Source organism: Electrona antarctica (genome assembly GCF_951216825.1).
Source record: "Electrona antarctica genome assembly, chromosome: 7".
Lineage (NCBI taxonomy): Eukaryota > Metazoa > Chordata > Actinopteri > Myctophiformes > Myctophidae > Electrona > Electrona antarctica.
This window is the reverse complement of record NC_136812.1, coordinates 37,922,157-37,932,986: the sequence shown is the minus strand read 5'-3', so window position 1 is coordinate 37,932,986 and position 10,830 is coordinate 37,922,157. Positions and strand designations below refer to the sequence as shown.

The 10,830-nt window shown below is 43.5% G+C and overlaps 2 protein-coding genes across 2 annotated transcripts; both read right to left on the bottom strand.

The window, feature by feature from the left end:
* Positions 1-726: 726 nt before the first annotated feature.
* On the bottom strand, positions 727-3,053 carry foxd2 (forkhead box D2). Its single transcript, XM_079505000.1, is given in 2 exon segments — positions 727-2,038; positions 2,040-3,053. Coding segments are annotated over 2 exon segments (1,113 nt in total). The 5' UTR covers positions 2,726-3,053; the 3' UTR covers positions 727-1,611.
* A 5,980-nt stretch (positions 3,054-9,033) lies between these two features.
* Positions 9,034-10,329, bottom strand: foxe3 (forkhead box E3; the record flags this gene model as incomplete). Its single annotated transcript, XM_079506103.1, has 1 exon — positions 9,034-10,329. One exon carries the CDS (start codon positions 10,327-10,329, stop codon positions 9,034-9,036), a length of 1,296 nt encoding a protein of 431 aa, XP_079362229.1.
* Positions 10,330-10,830: the final 501 nt, after the last annotated feature.

Sequence of the window (10,830 nt, the reverse complement as noted above, 5' to 3'; positions counted from 1 at the left end):
GTTTATATTTCTAATAAAGTAATCAATCTCGTATACATTCAACCCTCAAAATATAGAGAAGAAAACTGAATACTGAAATAGGCTATATAACCATACTGAATTTTCCTCGGGATCAATATATAAAATATGTATAAAATATTATAGGCCTATATAAATCATCATGCAGTCTACTACAACCCTTTAAATGAAATAGACAAAATTCCTTCTACACTTTTAAAATTACACCAGCCATTAAAATGCAGACAATTTGAGCCCTGCCTGGAACAATATATTATACAGAACCATTTAGAATAGCCTAACCAAAGGAAACATATCATTGTAATATAGTTATATCTAAATCCATGAGTCGAATCAATAGGCCATATAAATATAGCCACCTGTCTGCATGATGACATGGGTCCTATTTTGAGGACATTCACCTCTTTCAATCTGTCTTTCAAACATGACGTCATGTGTCAGCCAAGTCTATGGACTTTTAATGTGTCTTTCATGCTCCCCAAAAATGTGCAAGTACTCAAAAATCAATATGCCCCCCAAAAATCTGCATCATGCCACCCATAACGGCATGTGGCAGCCATGCAAGTCTATGAACTTTGTGTTTGCTTAAAAAGCATGCTCCCCGTGTCGTACAAAAGCAAACAAATGCGCCCCTCACTTCACACGAGGGTAATTTTTTAAATATGCCAGCAAAACGTAAGCAATAAAAGGGGCTAACGAATTTTCTTTTTCAAATTCACAAACATTTATTATTCTTGTCATTACAACAACAAAAAAATGACCTATAGGAACATAGGTGTCTCTCTATTGGCAACACATGACAAAGTTTCACAGATTAAATTGTGAAATGATAACGAACGTCAGCACAACAGGTGAGAGAGAGAGAAGGGGAGAGAGAGTGAGAGATTGAGAGGTAGGCTAATGCGCTTTCTTTACACACACAAAAAACACATAACCTATTTGTCCACAGACAACATAAAATGAATCCGTCACAAATTCACCAGGACGCCGCATGTAGCCTATATGCAAAGGAGATCCGGGGGTCATAGTGGAAAAACAAACCCCCTTTGTCTCAATGTGCTTTCTAGTAAAAACCTGAGTTGGCGGTCTCGTGTAGCCAATGTCAAAGACAGTGCTTTTTCCTCACAACGCGCAAAATATAAAACAATATAAATCATAGCATAAAAATCTCAATGATATTTTAAAAATCGAAAATTATCCCGTACAGAGAAATAGGCTATATGTGACACGTTTACTTTAACTTATGTTAAAATACAAGGATCGATTTTTTTCTTCTGGGTGCCACATAGCCAGAAGTGTCAGGCCAACAAATTTATACTCAGTATTCAAGAGCCTTCATCAATGTCTTAATTCCTCTCGTCTCTGTCATTATTATACACATATTTACAAGCCATAAATAAACCTTTCAGTTCCCCATCTCCCACATCTTTATCAAAATCAACGGGAGAGCCATAACACTCTTATTTCACAAAGAATGTTCAGCCTACCTTCACTTAAGACGACAGAACCGCAATGGGCTTTCTAATAAGAGCATTTTCTGTGGTGCATGTTTCTCACCAGCATTTGTTTTGTATTGTTTCGTTTTTTTTCTTTCTAGAAAGGGCAACTGTTCATATGTGCCGTTTTGCTAGAGAATGTCTGACTCTGTGCCCCGGGTTGTAATAGGCTTTCCTGCGAGAGGTTCAAGTGGCCTGAGGCAGACGCGAGTGCTGCAGGGGTCAACATGGCCAGGATCTGCGCCTGGCTGCCGGGATGATGGCTGCCATACGGCGAGGCCGTGCTGTTCGCCGCACCGATGATATTGTCAATCGAGAAAGAGGGTCGACTGGGAGCGCTCGCGTCCGTCTTGAGGGGCGGCATGCAGGGTAGCGTGGGACTTAGCTGCGGGTAAAATGGCTTTCGTAAATCGGCCCCTAAAAGAGATGGCAGGGAGTGCGGGTTTGGGAATATCGAGGCCGGTGACGGCAGGACGCACGGCGCGTTTTGGAACGGGAACGCGCCGCCCGGGTGGTGCGGGTGATTTGTGCGCGGCGTGAAAGTTCTGCAGCTGAAGTCCGTAGTTGTAGCCATAAGGTCCGTATCCGAACCCCGGCAGGAACCCCCCGACGTCCCGGAGGATCTCGTTGGTTTGATGTCTCTTGAAGCGCTTCCTCCTGCGTAAAAAACTTCCATTATCAAACATGTCTGCGGACTCTGGGTCGAGGGTCCAATAGTTGCCCTTTCCGGGATTCCCGGGTTCGCGTGGGATCTTCACGAAGCAGTCGTTTAGGGAGAGGTTGTGGCGAATGGAGTTCTGCCAAGCGGGGAACTTCTCTCGGTAGTACGGGAACCTGTTGCTGATGAACTCGCAGATCTCGCTGAGGGTGAGCCTCTTCTTGGGACTCTGGAGGATGGACATGGTGATCAGGGCTATGTAGGAATAGGGCGGCTTCACAAGGGCACTTTTGCCGGGCTTGTCTCCGTGGATCGTGGCGCCGGCCTCCGTGCCGGACCCGGTCTGCTCGGACGGGCACTCGGAGCTGCTGAGCACCGGGGAGGAGACTCTCTCGCTCGCGTTCTGGGAGAAATTGTCGTCCGAGTCGTTGTCCAAGTTGAAATGCATGTATTTTCCGTCCTTGCCGACGGACAAGTCGCCCCCGACCACATCGATGTCCACATCATCGGACAATACAGAGCTGTCGGACATAATATCCGTCCCCAAAGTCATCCTTGGAGAGACCGTTATTCCTCTCTCTCTCTCTCTCTCCCTCTCTCTCTCTCGCTCGCGTCCCACGGCCACGCCAGGTGTTGTTGTTGTGGTGGAAACTCACCGACTCGCCCCCAGAAAGACCGCGCGACCAAACTGTTGTTTTATCTCCAGTCGCTGAATGAAAACATCGCCAAAGTGTATGGGAAGGACAGATAAGGCTTTGAGCTGCCGTGGTTCTCCTCCGATCATCCGGGAAGCGAGGCTGTGTGCGCTTGCTCTCACCGAGAAAGGAAAGAAAGAAAAACAAAGCGGACTGGTCATAAATCACGCGTTTCCCCTCCTAAAGGACCACTTACGAGTTCAGTACACACACACGAGTTCTTATTTCTGTGATCGATTTATGCTATATAGGTCATTTAAAAGGCTACATGTGAACATCCAAATGGGCGTCTTTTACGCGCTGGGCGCGGATAAGTATCCAGTGAGAGTCTCATATACTATCGTCCCTCATAGCTCTCAAAAAGCTATTTATTCAACCGCGCAGAACACGTGACCTCCATGTCACTGTTTAGCCGCATTTATCCCGCGTCGTACGACGGTGTCGCGTGCCCAAAAGAGCTGATCTGAAAGCTATCGACGCGTCGCATTCGCACCGTGTTGATAGCTTGCAGATCTGCTCTTTTGGCACGCGACACCGACGTACGACGGAGCATAACACAAGCTTCGCCGGGAACTACACAGGAAATTAAGGTGAGGGAATTTTGTGACATGGATATGTGAGTCTGCTCCGGCTGTACCAAATGTGTCAGCCCGTAAACAAAATCACGAGAAGGAATTAAGGCGCAGGCCTAAATGATAATTACCACAATAAAACTAAATGGGCTACCGTTTTTGTTAGTAATCTATTATAGTTACTGCAAAGGAACAATATATGGCCACGAAAGAGAAGCCTACAGGCAATGGGAAAAATGCGAAATCCCAAAGGCAAAAAACATACCGGTATAAAAGGCTAAACATTTAGTTTAAAATGTAGGCCTACCTTTTTCTTTTTGTAATTTGCTGTAATTATTTCGTGCATGCTTGAAAATAAATAAGGACCACATTTACGCTATTCTATATTAATGGCATACTCTGAGTTCATAGCAGAAATTAAGGTTATTTCTATTTGCATTTATTATTAGTCTATTATATGGTTATTATTATTATTATTAGTAGTAGTAGTATATAGTAGCCTATTATTAGTAGTATTGTTGTTGTTGTTGTTGTGCTATTATTATTATTATTATTATTATTATTATTATTACCCTTATTATTATTATTATTATTATTATTATTATTATTATTATTATTATTATGTCGTTTTTAATCCTTTCATTTCGTTCGTTTTTGGTAGGCCTACCTACCAAAAACATATTTATCAGTCAAGTCAAATCAAGTCAAGCTATTAAATGTAACCAAAGCTCATTTTACGTTTTGTTTAATACAAATTTGGGTAGATATAGGTAGGCCATCTCAGTTCGAAAGCAATCATGTTACGTCTAATTGTATAATAAACATAATGCTGCGCATAATGGTGTTGAGTTGACTGTCAGCGTATTTTATTCAGGTAGCCTAAAAGACATGAATGAATTGCATCATCGATTCATCGTGCCCCTCCACTAGCGTGGCCAACGGTCGCCCGATCACTTCTCACGGGTTTTATGTTTTCCTTGTCTAGAAGTCATAACATTATCCATCTACATTTTCTGCATAATTCGCATATAGACAAACACAGGGCCATCTAGTCAGCTGCAGCCTGCAACCTGCGTCAATTCGTCTTCGTCACAACGAACCAAGGCTGTAGCAGATGACATGCTATGTAATGTGGACGGGCCCATTTGGAACACGACAGGCGGACATTCCATTTCATTAGGGCTGCAGAAACATGGCGTTATTGTAATGCGTTCACATCAGCACCCCATCCATCTCTGCACCCGCTGCTACTCAAAGTGGGGTCCGGGGACCCCCAGGGGTCCTTTATTGGGATGTGGGGCACTATCATAAATTCATATGATATGCTATACGTTGGTTATTTTTTTTAAAAATTGAAAGTTTTCTTTATGAATAATTTGGATTTTATTTAACATAAATCTTCTCTTCCGGGTGTAGCCTACTTGGCACAAAGCATTCTCAGATGGGGTCCGCCGGTCCGCGGACAAATAAATATCAATTCGGAGGTCCTTGACATGAACTACTGTTCACTTATCCAACGCATAACTCGTCGTGTTAGAAAGCACGGCTTAGGGATATGGGCCATAAAGTATGGCCCATGTGTATTATAACAGGTGTATTATAAGGTATAGCTTGTGTTGCCATATTATTCGTGTGTGTGTGTGTGTGTGTGTGTGTGTGTGTGTGTGTGTGTGTGTGTGTGTGTGTGTGTGTGTGTGTGTGTGTGTGTGTGTGTGTGTGTGTGTGTGTGTGTGTTTGTGGTGTGTGTGTGTTTGTGGTGTGTGCGTGTGTGTGCCGCGGCCCGGCCCGAGTCCTCCATATCCAAATGTAAACCAAAAGCAAGGGAATTTAAGCAAAAATAACAAAAGTACTATAATTACAATTTTATTTTCTAAAAATAAATAAATAAATATACTTAGATTATTTAGAAGTTCTAAAGTACAGAAAATGTTTTGAGTCAAGGAAGCTACATCACTAACACTGATGTGTCTGTCTGTGCCCTTGGCTGGCCTGCATGGCCTGGCTGGTTCCAGGTCGCTCGTCACGTCAGCTGTGTATGCTATTGCCCGCATATCTCAAATCGTTACACTGAAAGCCATGACAGCTGCCCGCCAGTAAATGCAACAACCAGCTCATAATCGTTCTCACGCGTATAGAGACCTTTCTCGCTGCAAGATCTATACGGAGCTGACATGACATCCAGCCCTTCATTGTAACAAAGGTTAAGGCTTGTTCTCACGCTGGTTAACAGCGTTGGCCTGCCCTTGAGGTATGATCACTTTGTTTGGTAGGCCTACATTTTACCTGTTCGCAGAAACCAACAACCCTCTAGCCATAGGTGCATATTCGCTATAAAGTATTATGATTCATCATTCATTCATTTGTTTATCTGTTTGTGTGTTGTTTTCAGGTCAGAAGGGATTGTTTTATGCCTGAATAAAATGTGATGACTATACACTAGGTGTAGGAGCTTTTCCACCCATTAGCTCACTTGAATATTTTCTCATTTAGGTTTTTATGGCAAATATGGCAAAACATATAGGCTATACTCTGCAAGTCTCTTGGAATTGCATGATTTATACAAACTACATTATGCATTTATGCCAGCCTCTGAATAGTTTGCTAATCCTATATGTTAAACTAGCATGCAATTTGTCATGCATGCATACTTGCTGTTTGCAGTGTTAAAGCGCCCTCTGCTGTCAGATAAGAGTTAAAACAAGAACGATCAATTCAAAATCAGTCAGTGCAAATGTATTTGCATACAAGGAAATTGTCAAGCAACAGTAAAGAAAACATTTAAAGTTTTTAGAACAAAAAATACAAAGATAAGCAGAAATATAACCTGCAAGGGTTGACCGGATGGCCAAGGCTCCAAGAATCAAAGACTCCAAACACCAACCAGGCAGACGCAGTGCAATACTTTTCACAGTGATGGACTGTGAAAATATTCACATCAAATTGATCAAAATAACACAGGCAAAGTGCTATAAAAGAACAGAAACTACTCGGGCTATACACACCCTCAATCAACTCGCTTCATCTGAGAACAGCCATATAGATAGACCAAACTGAGTGCATGTCTGCCATAGAACATGTCTGCAGATCAGCCACCATTTTAAACCATGAAAGAGAACACAGATTGGTATTTTTGCCTTAAACAAGGCAAACTAAGCCCATAAGTATATAATTTCATCATTATACTTAACCATTTCCATTTCATATTCCTGCGTCGCTTTACAAACACATTTGGCCTAGAAAATCTACAACAAACACCATCTCCTCTATAGACTGCCTAATTCCCAATCACCAGGAGGATTGGTGACCAACAATCAATTGAAATATTGAAATATGAAATTTGAAACCCATGCACACCAGTGACACCACTCGCACAGTATTGCAACTTGCAAGCTGGCCAGCGATAATTAATTGGAATCAATTGTGTCATCAGATGAGTGTGTGTATTGTCCCTGTTTGGCTGCCCCGTGACTTATATTCAAAATATAGCCTTAGCCTAATGTAGGCTACACTTCTGGCGTTTGCAGTAGATAAAGTAGATAAACAAATAAACATATTTGCCCATATTGAAAGTATATATATATCCTACAGTGGTACTGTGGTAGCATTCCACAATGCACTTACCTATGAATACATTAATTATTATTGTTGTATTATATACCATTGTGTATCATCATAACGTGTGCTCACAGTATCAAATAGCTAAGTGAGTGTGTGTGTGTGTGTGTGTGTGTGTGTGTGTGTGTGTGTGTGTGTGTGTGTGTGTGTGTGTGTGTGTGTGTGTGTGTGTGTGACAAAATGACAGTGCGTGCGTGCATGCGCGCTTGCAGTCATAGTCACAAACTCACATGGACCAATACAAATGTAAAGATTTTTGATGGTGAGAATGACCATTTAAAAACGTGACTGTATTAAATCTCCTCAGTCTATTCATATTTTAGGCTACAAAAAAAAGAAAACAAAAGAAAAGACGAAGCAAAAACAAAACGCCATCCTAATGAAAAAAGGTGCCAAAATGATTTATTAATGTTTGAAGACTGAAACATCACGTGTGTGTGTGTGTGTGTGTGTGTGTGTGTGTGTGTGTGTGTGTGTGTGTGTGTGTGTGTGTGTGTGTGTGTGTGTGTGTGTGTGTGTGTGTGTGTGTGTGTGTGTGTGTGTGAAGAGGTGAATTCAAAATGCTCATTCATTGCTTGCTTGTTAAACACAACCCTGAAGAATGTCTGACTGAAACTGTATTATCACTTTTCTTAGATATATTGCATTTAGTGCAACTGAAATGACTGAATATGATGGTAGTAGGCGGTAGCTATACCATGATCTCACACTCATCTGACTTTGATTCAATAAGGGTATAGGCCTGCCTGTATGTGTCATCCACGTTTGTTTTCCTCCTTGGGTCGAAAGCTGAAAGCTGCTTTTTTACATTTTAGGTTCCACCCAATATAATAACAATTATATACTATTATCACCATCATAGTAGCCTATTATAGGCCAACTAATGACATTATTGTTTTTATTATTATTGTTTGTTATTATTCTATAATACAAGTTGTTGTGTAGTCTTCTGTTGATCAGACGAATTTCATTATTTATACCGAAAAGCTTTCACTTGAACTGTGAACATGCCGGTTTGTAATGCACAGCAGCAGACGTGCTTCCTTAATGGAATATATCTGCTGCAACCTTGGAGATCCAAGCCTAGTAATTCATTTTGGCGCAGTATATATTATGCAAATATGCACGTTAAATTGTCTCCGACCATTTAGCTTAGCCTATAATATATATAGCTCCACTGCCCTGGCTGTCATGGATTGTAAACTTTAAGATTTTATTGAGGTCCCGTTTTATCCAAAAGTAGTAACCATTATACATTAAAACAATTATAGATTAAATATACGAAATGAATGAGTCGTGAAGTTTTTCCACAAAATATAACCACTTTTCTTGCAGTCCACACAAATCACTTATTTCAAATAATCAATTAACCCAGAATGCAATCAGTGGGTATGCATTCATTTCAGTGACTGAAACATTGTCTGAAAGAATGTCGAAATGTGACTTAAAATGTGCTGCTATAGGCCTATTTAATGACCTTCATCACCCCTGTGACACGATAGTGTATATTTCCATTTTGTTTATGGATCAAGAAAACGAAATTGATAAAATTGATAACTTAATGCTTTACAATACTAATAGGCCTATTAATAACAGAAAATAGGCCTAAGGAGTCACTTCAAATCAGCCTAGACTGATTTCTATAGCAAACTATAACAAATGTAAAGCCATACTTACATATCAAAAATGAATTTATTTATATGTGCCATCGGCATATTAAAAGGTACATCAATCTATTCAGATTCAAGGCCAACAATGGTCCTGTTTACACACAGTAATGACTATCAAAAATATGTACGTCTAACAAATATATCCTATATAAAACACATAAATACATTGTAAATTATGAACACAGTGTAGACATGGCATTTCTGGAACAGAAGGAATGTCGGTGTATAGGCCTTAAGCGAATCGCTTCAGACCTTTCAAATGGAATGCATGCATATTCACATTTTTAGTTCAGTGTGATTATTATTCAATCACATATACCGTTCTAATCCTGACGCGAAGTTGGCTTGTCTCATGTAAGAGTTGTTGTAAGAGTTCATGGGACTGGGGAGACCCAGGAGCTGCTCCGTGTGTTCGGCGCACGAGCCTGAGCGCAGAGCCGGCAGCGAGAGTCGGTTCCCGGCGCAGTACACCTGAGAGCTCCCGGGGGAGAAGCCTGGCTGCGTCATGGCGGGCAGGTGAGGGGGAGACGCCGAGGACGAGTACGGGTATCCGGCGGCCAGGTGCTGGGCGGGCATGTTCCCGCTGTTCCTGCCGTGCAGCATGTTCGCCGACGGGTTGACGCTCTGCGTCTGGAAGCACGCGGACGGGTCGGTGCCGCCGGTGACGGAGCAACTGGAGGACATGGTGCCCAGGTGGTCGACCCCCACCCCTCCTCCGCCGTGGTGGTGCAGCCCCTGCAGGGCCTGCGAGTTGAGGTCTGCTCCTCCCGTCTGCTGGCTGATGATGTTGTCGATGCTGAACATGCGCGGCTGTCCCTGGCTGACCCCGGCGGAGGTCGGGTAGTGATGCAGCATGGCGGGATGCGGAGACGACGCCAGCTGAGAGCCGTAGCCGGAGCCTATCCCGGGGTACAGGGTGTTGGGATACGAGGACCGGCCCACCATGGGCGTCGGGGTGAACGCGCTGGAGCTCTGCATGTACCCGGGGTACGTGCTCACGTCCGTGCGCTTGAAGCGCTTCCTCCTCCGCAGGAAGCTGCCGTTGTCGAACATGTCCTCCGCGGCGGGGTCCAGGGTCCAGTAGTTGCCCTTGCCGGGCCTTCCCGGCTCCCGGGGGATCTTGACGAAGCAGTCGTTGAGGGTGAGGTTGTGGCGGATGGAGTTTTGCCACTTCTTGGAGTTTTCCCTGTAAAAAGGGAAACGCTCCATGATGAACTTATAGATGCCCCCGAGGGTGAGCTTTCTCTCAGGTGAGTTGGCGATCGCCATGGCAATGAGAGCGATGTAACTGTAGGGCGGCTTGCCCCGCTGGACGGGCCTTTTCCTCCGGCGACTCCCGGTCGGCAGGTGCTCCTCGGTCTGGCCCAGGGTGGCGCCGTCCTCGCGGTCGGTGTTCGGGCTGGCCCCCCGCGGCTCAGACTTGATCAGGACGTTGTCTTTGGACCGGGCCTGCTGTTGGAGCATGAGAGGCGGCGGAGGCAGCGGCGTGTCCAGGCTGACATTTGGAGACATGACCAGAGGACTCGTCGCCTCGGCAGGCGAATGCTGCGTCTCAGCAGTCATGTTGCACATGCCCGAAAAGTAAGAATAGTTTGCTAGATTCATAAAAGAAATGTTTTATATATCGTCCTGGAATAATTGTTTAAAAATATCTCTGAAAGATGCATACAGGGAAGATGAGTTTTCGCTCTCCAAGTCCTCGCTAGTCAAATTATTCCGTTATGAGGGTTTGTCTCTCGGCAGGTGAGAGGAAGGCGTTGACAGCTTTATAAGATGGGACATGAATGACGATACTGGGTGACCAATGATAATGAGAGAGAGAGAGAGAGAGAGAGAGAGAGAGAGAGAGAGAGAGAGAGAGAGAGAGAGAGTTGGGGCTTGGTGGAGAGAGAGAAAGTTGGGAGAGAGAGAGAGAGAGAGATGCACACACACACGCGCGCGCACACACACACACATGCACCTGATTTATTTCACTGACAATATTGCATTATGCATAATGAGTAGCCTATAGTTTTGTTGCTGCCGACTAAACTTTAAATTCACATAGCAGCATAGCATCATAAAACTATATTCGTTGATCATTTTGGCTAAATAAGTTGCTCATTT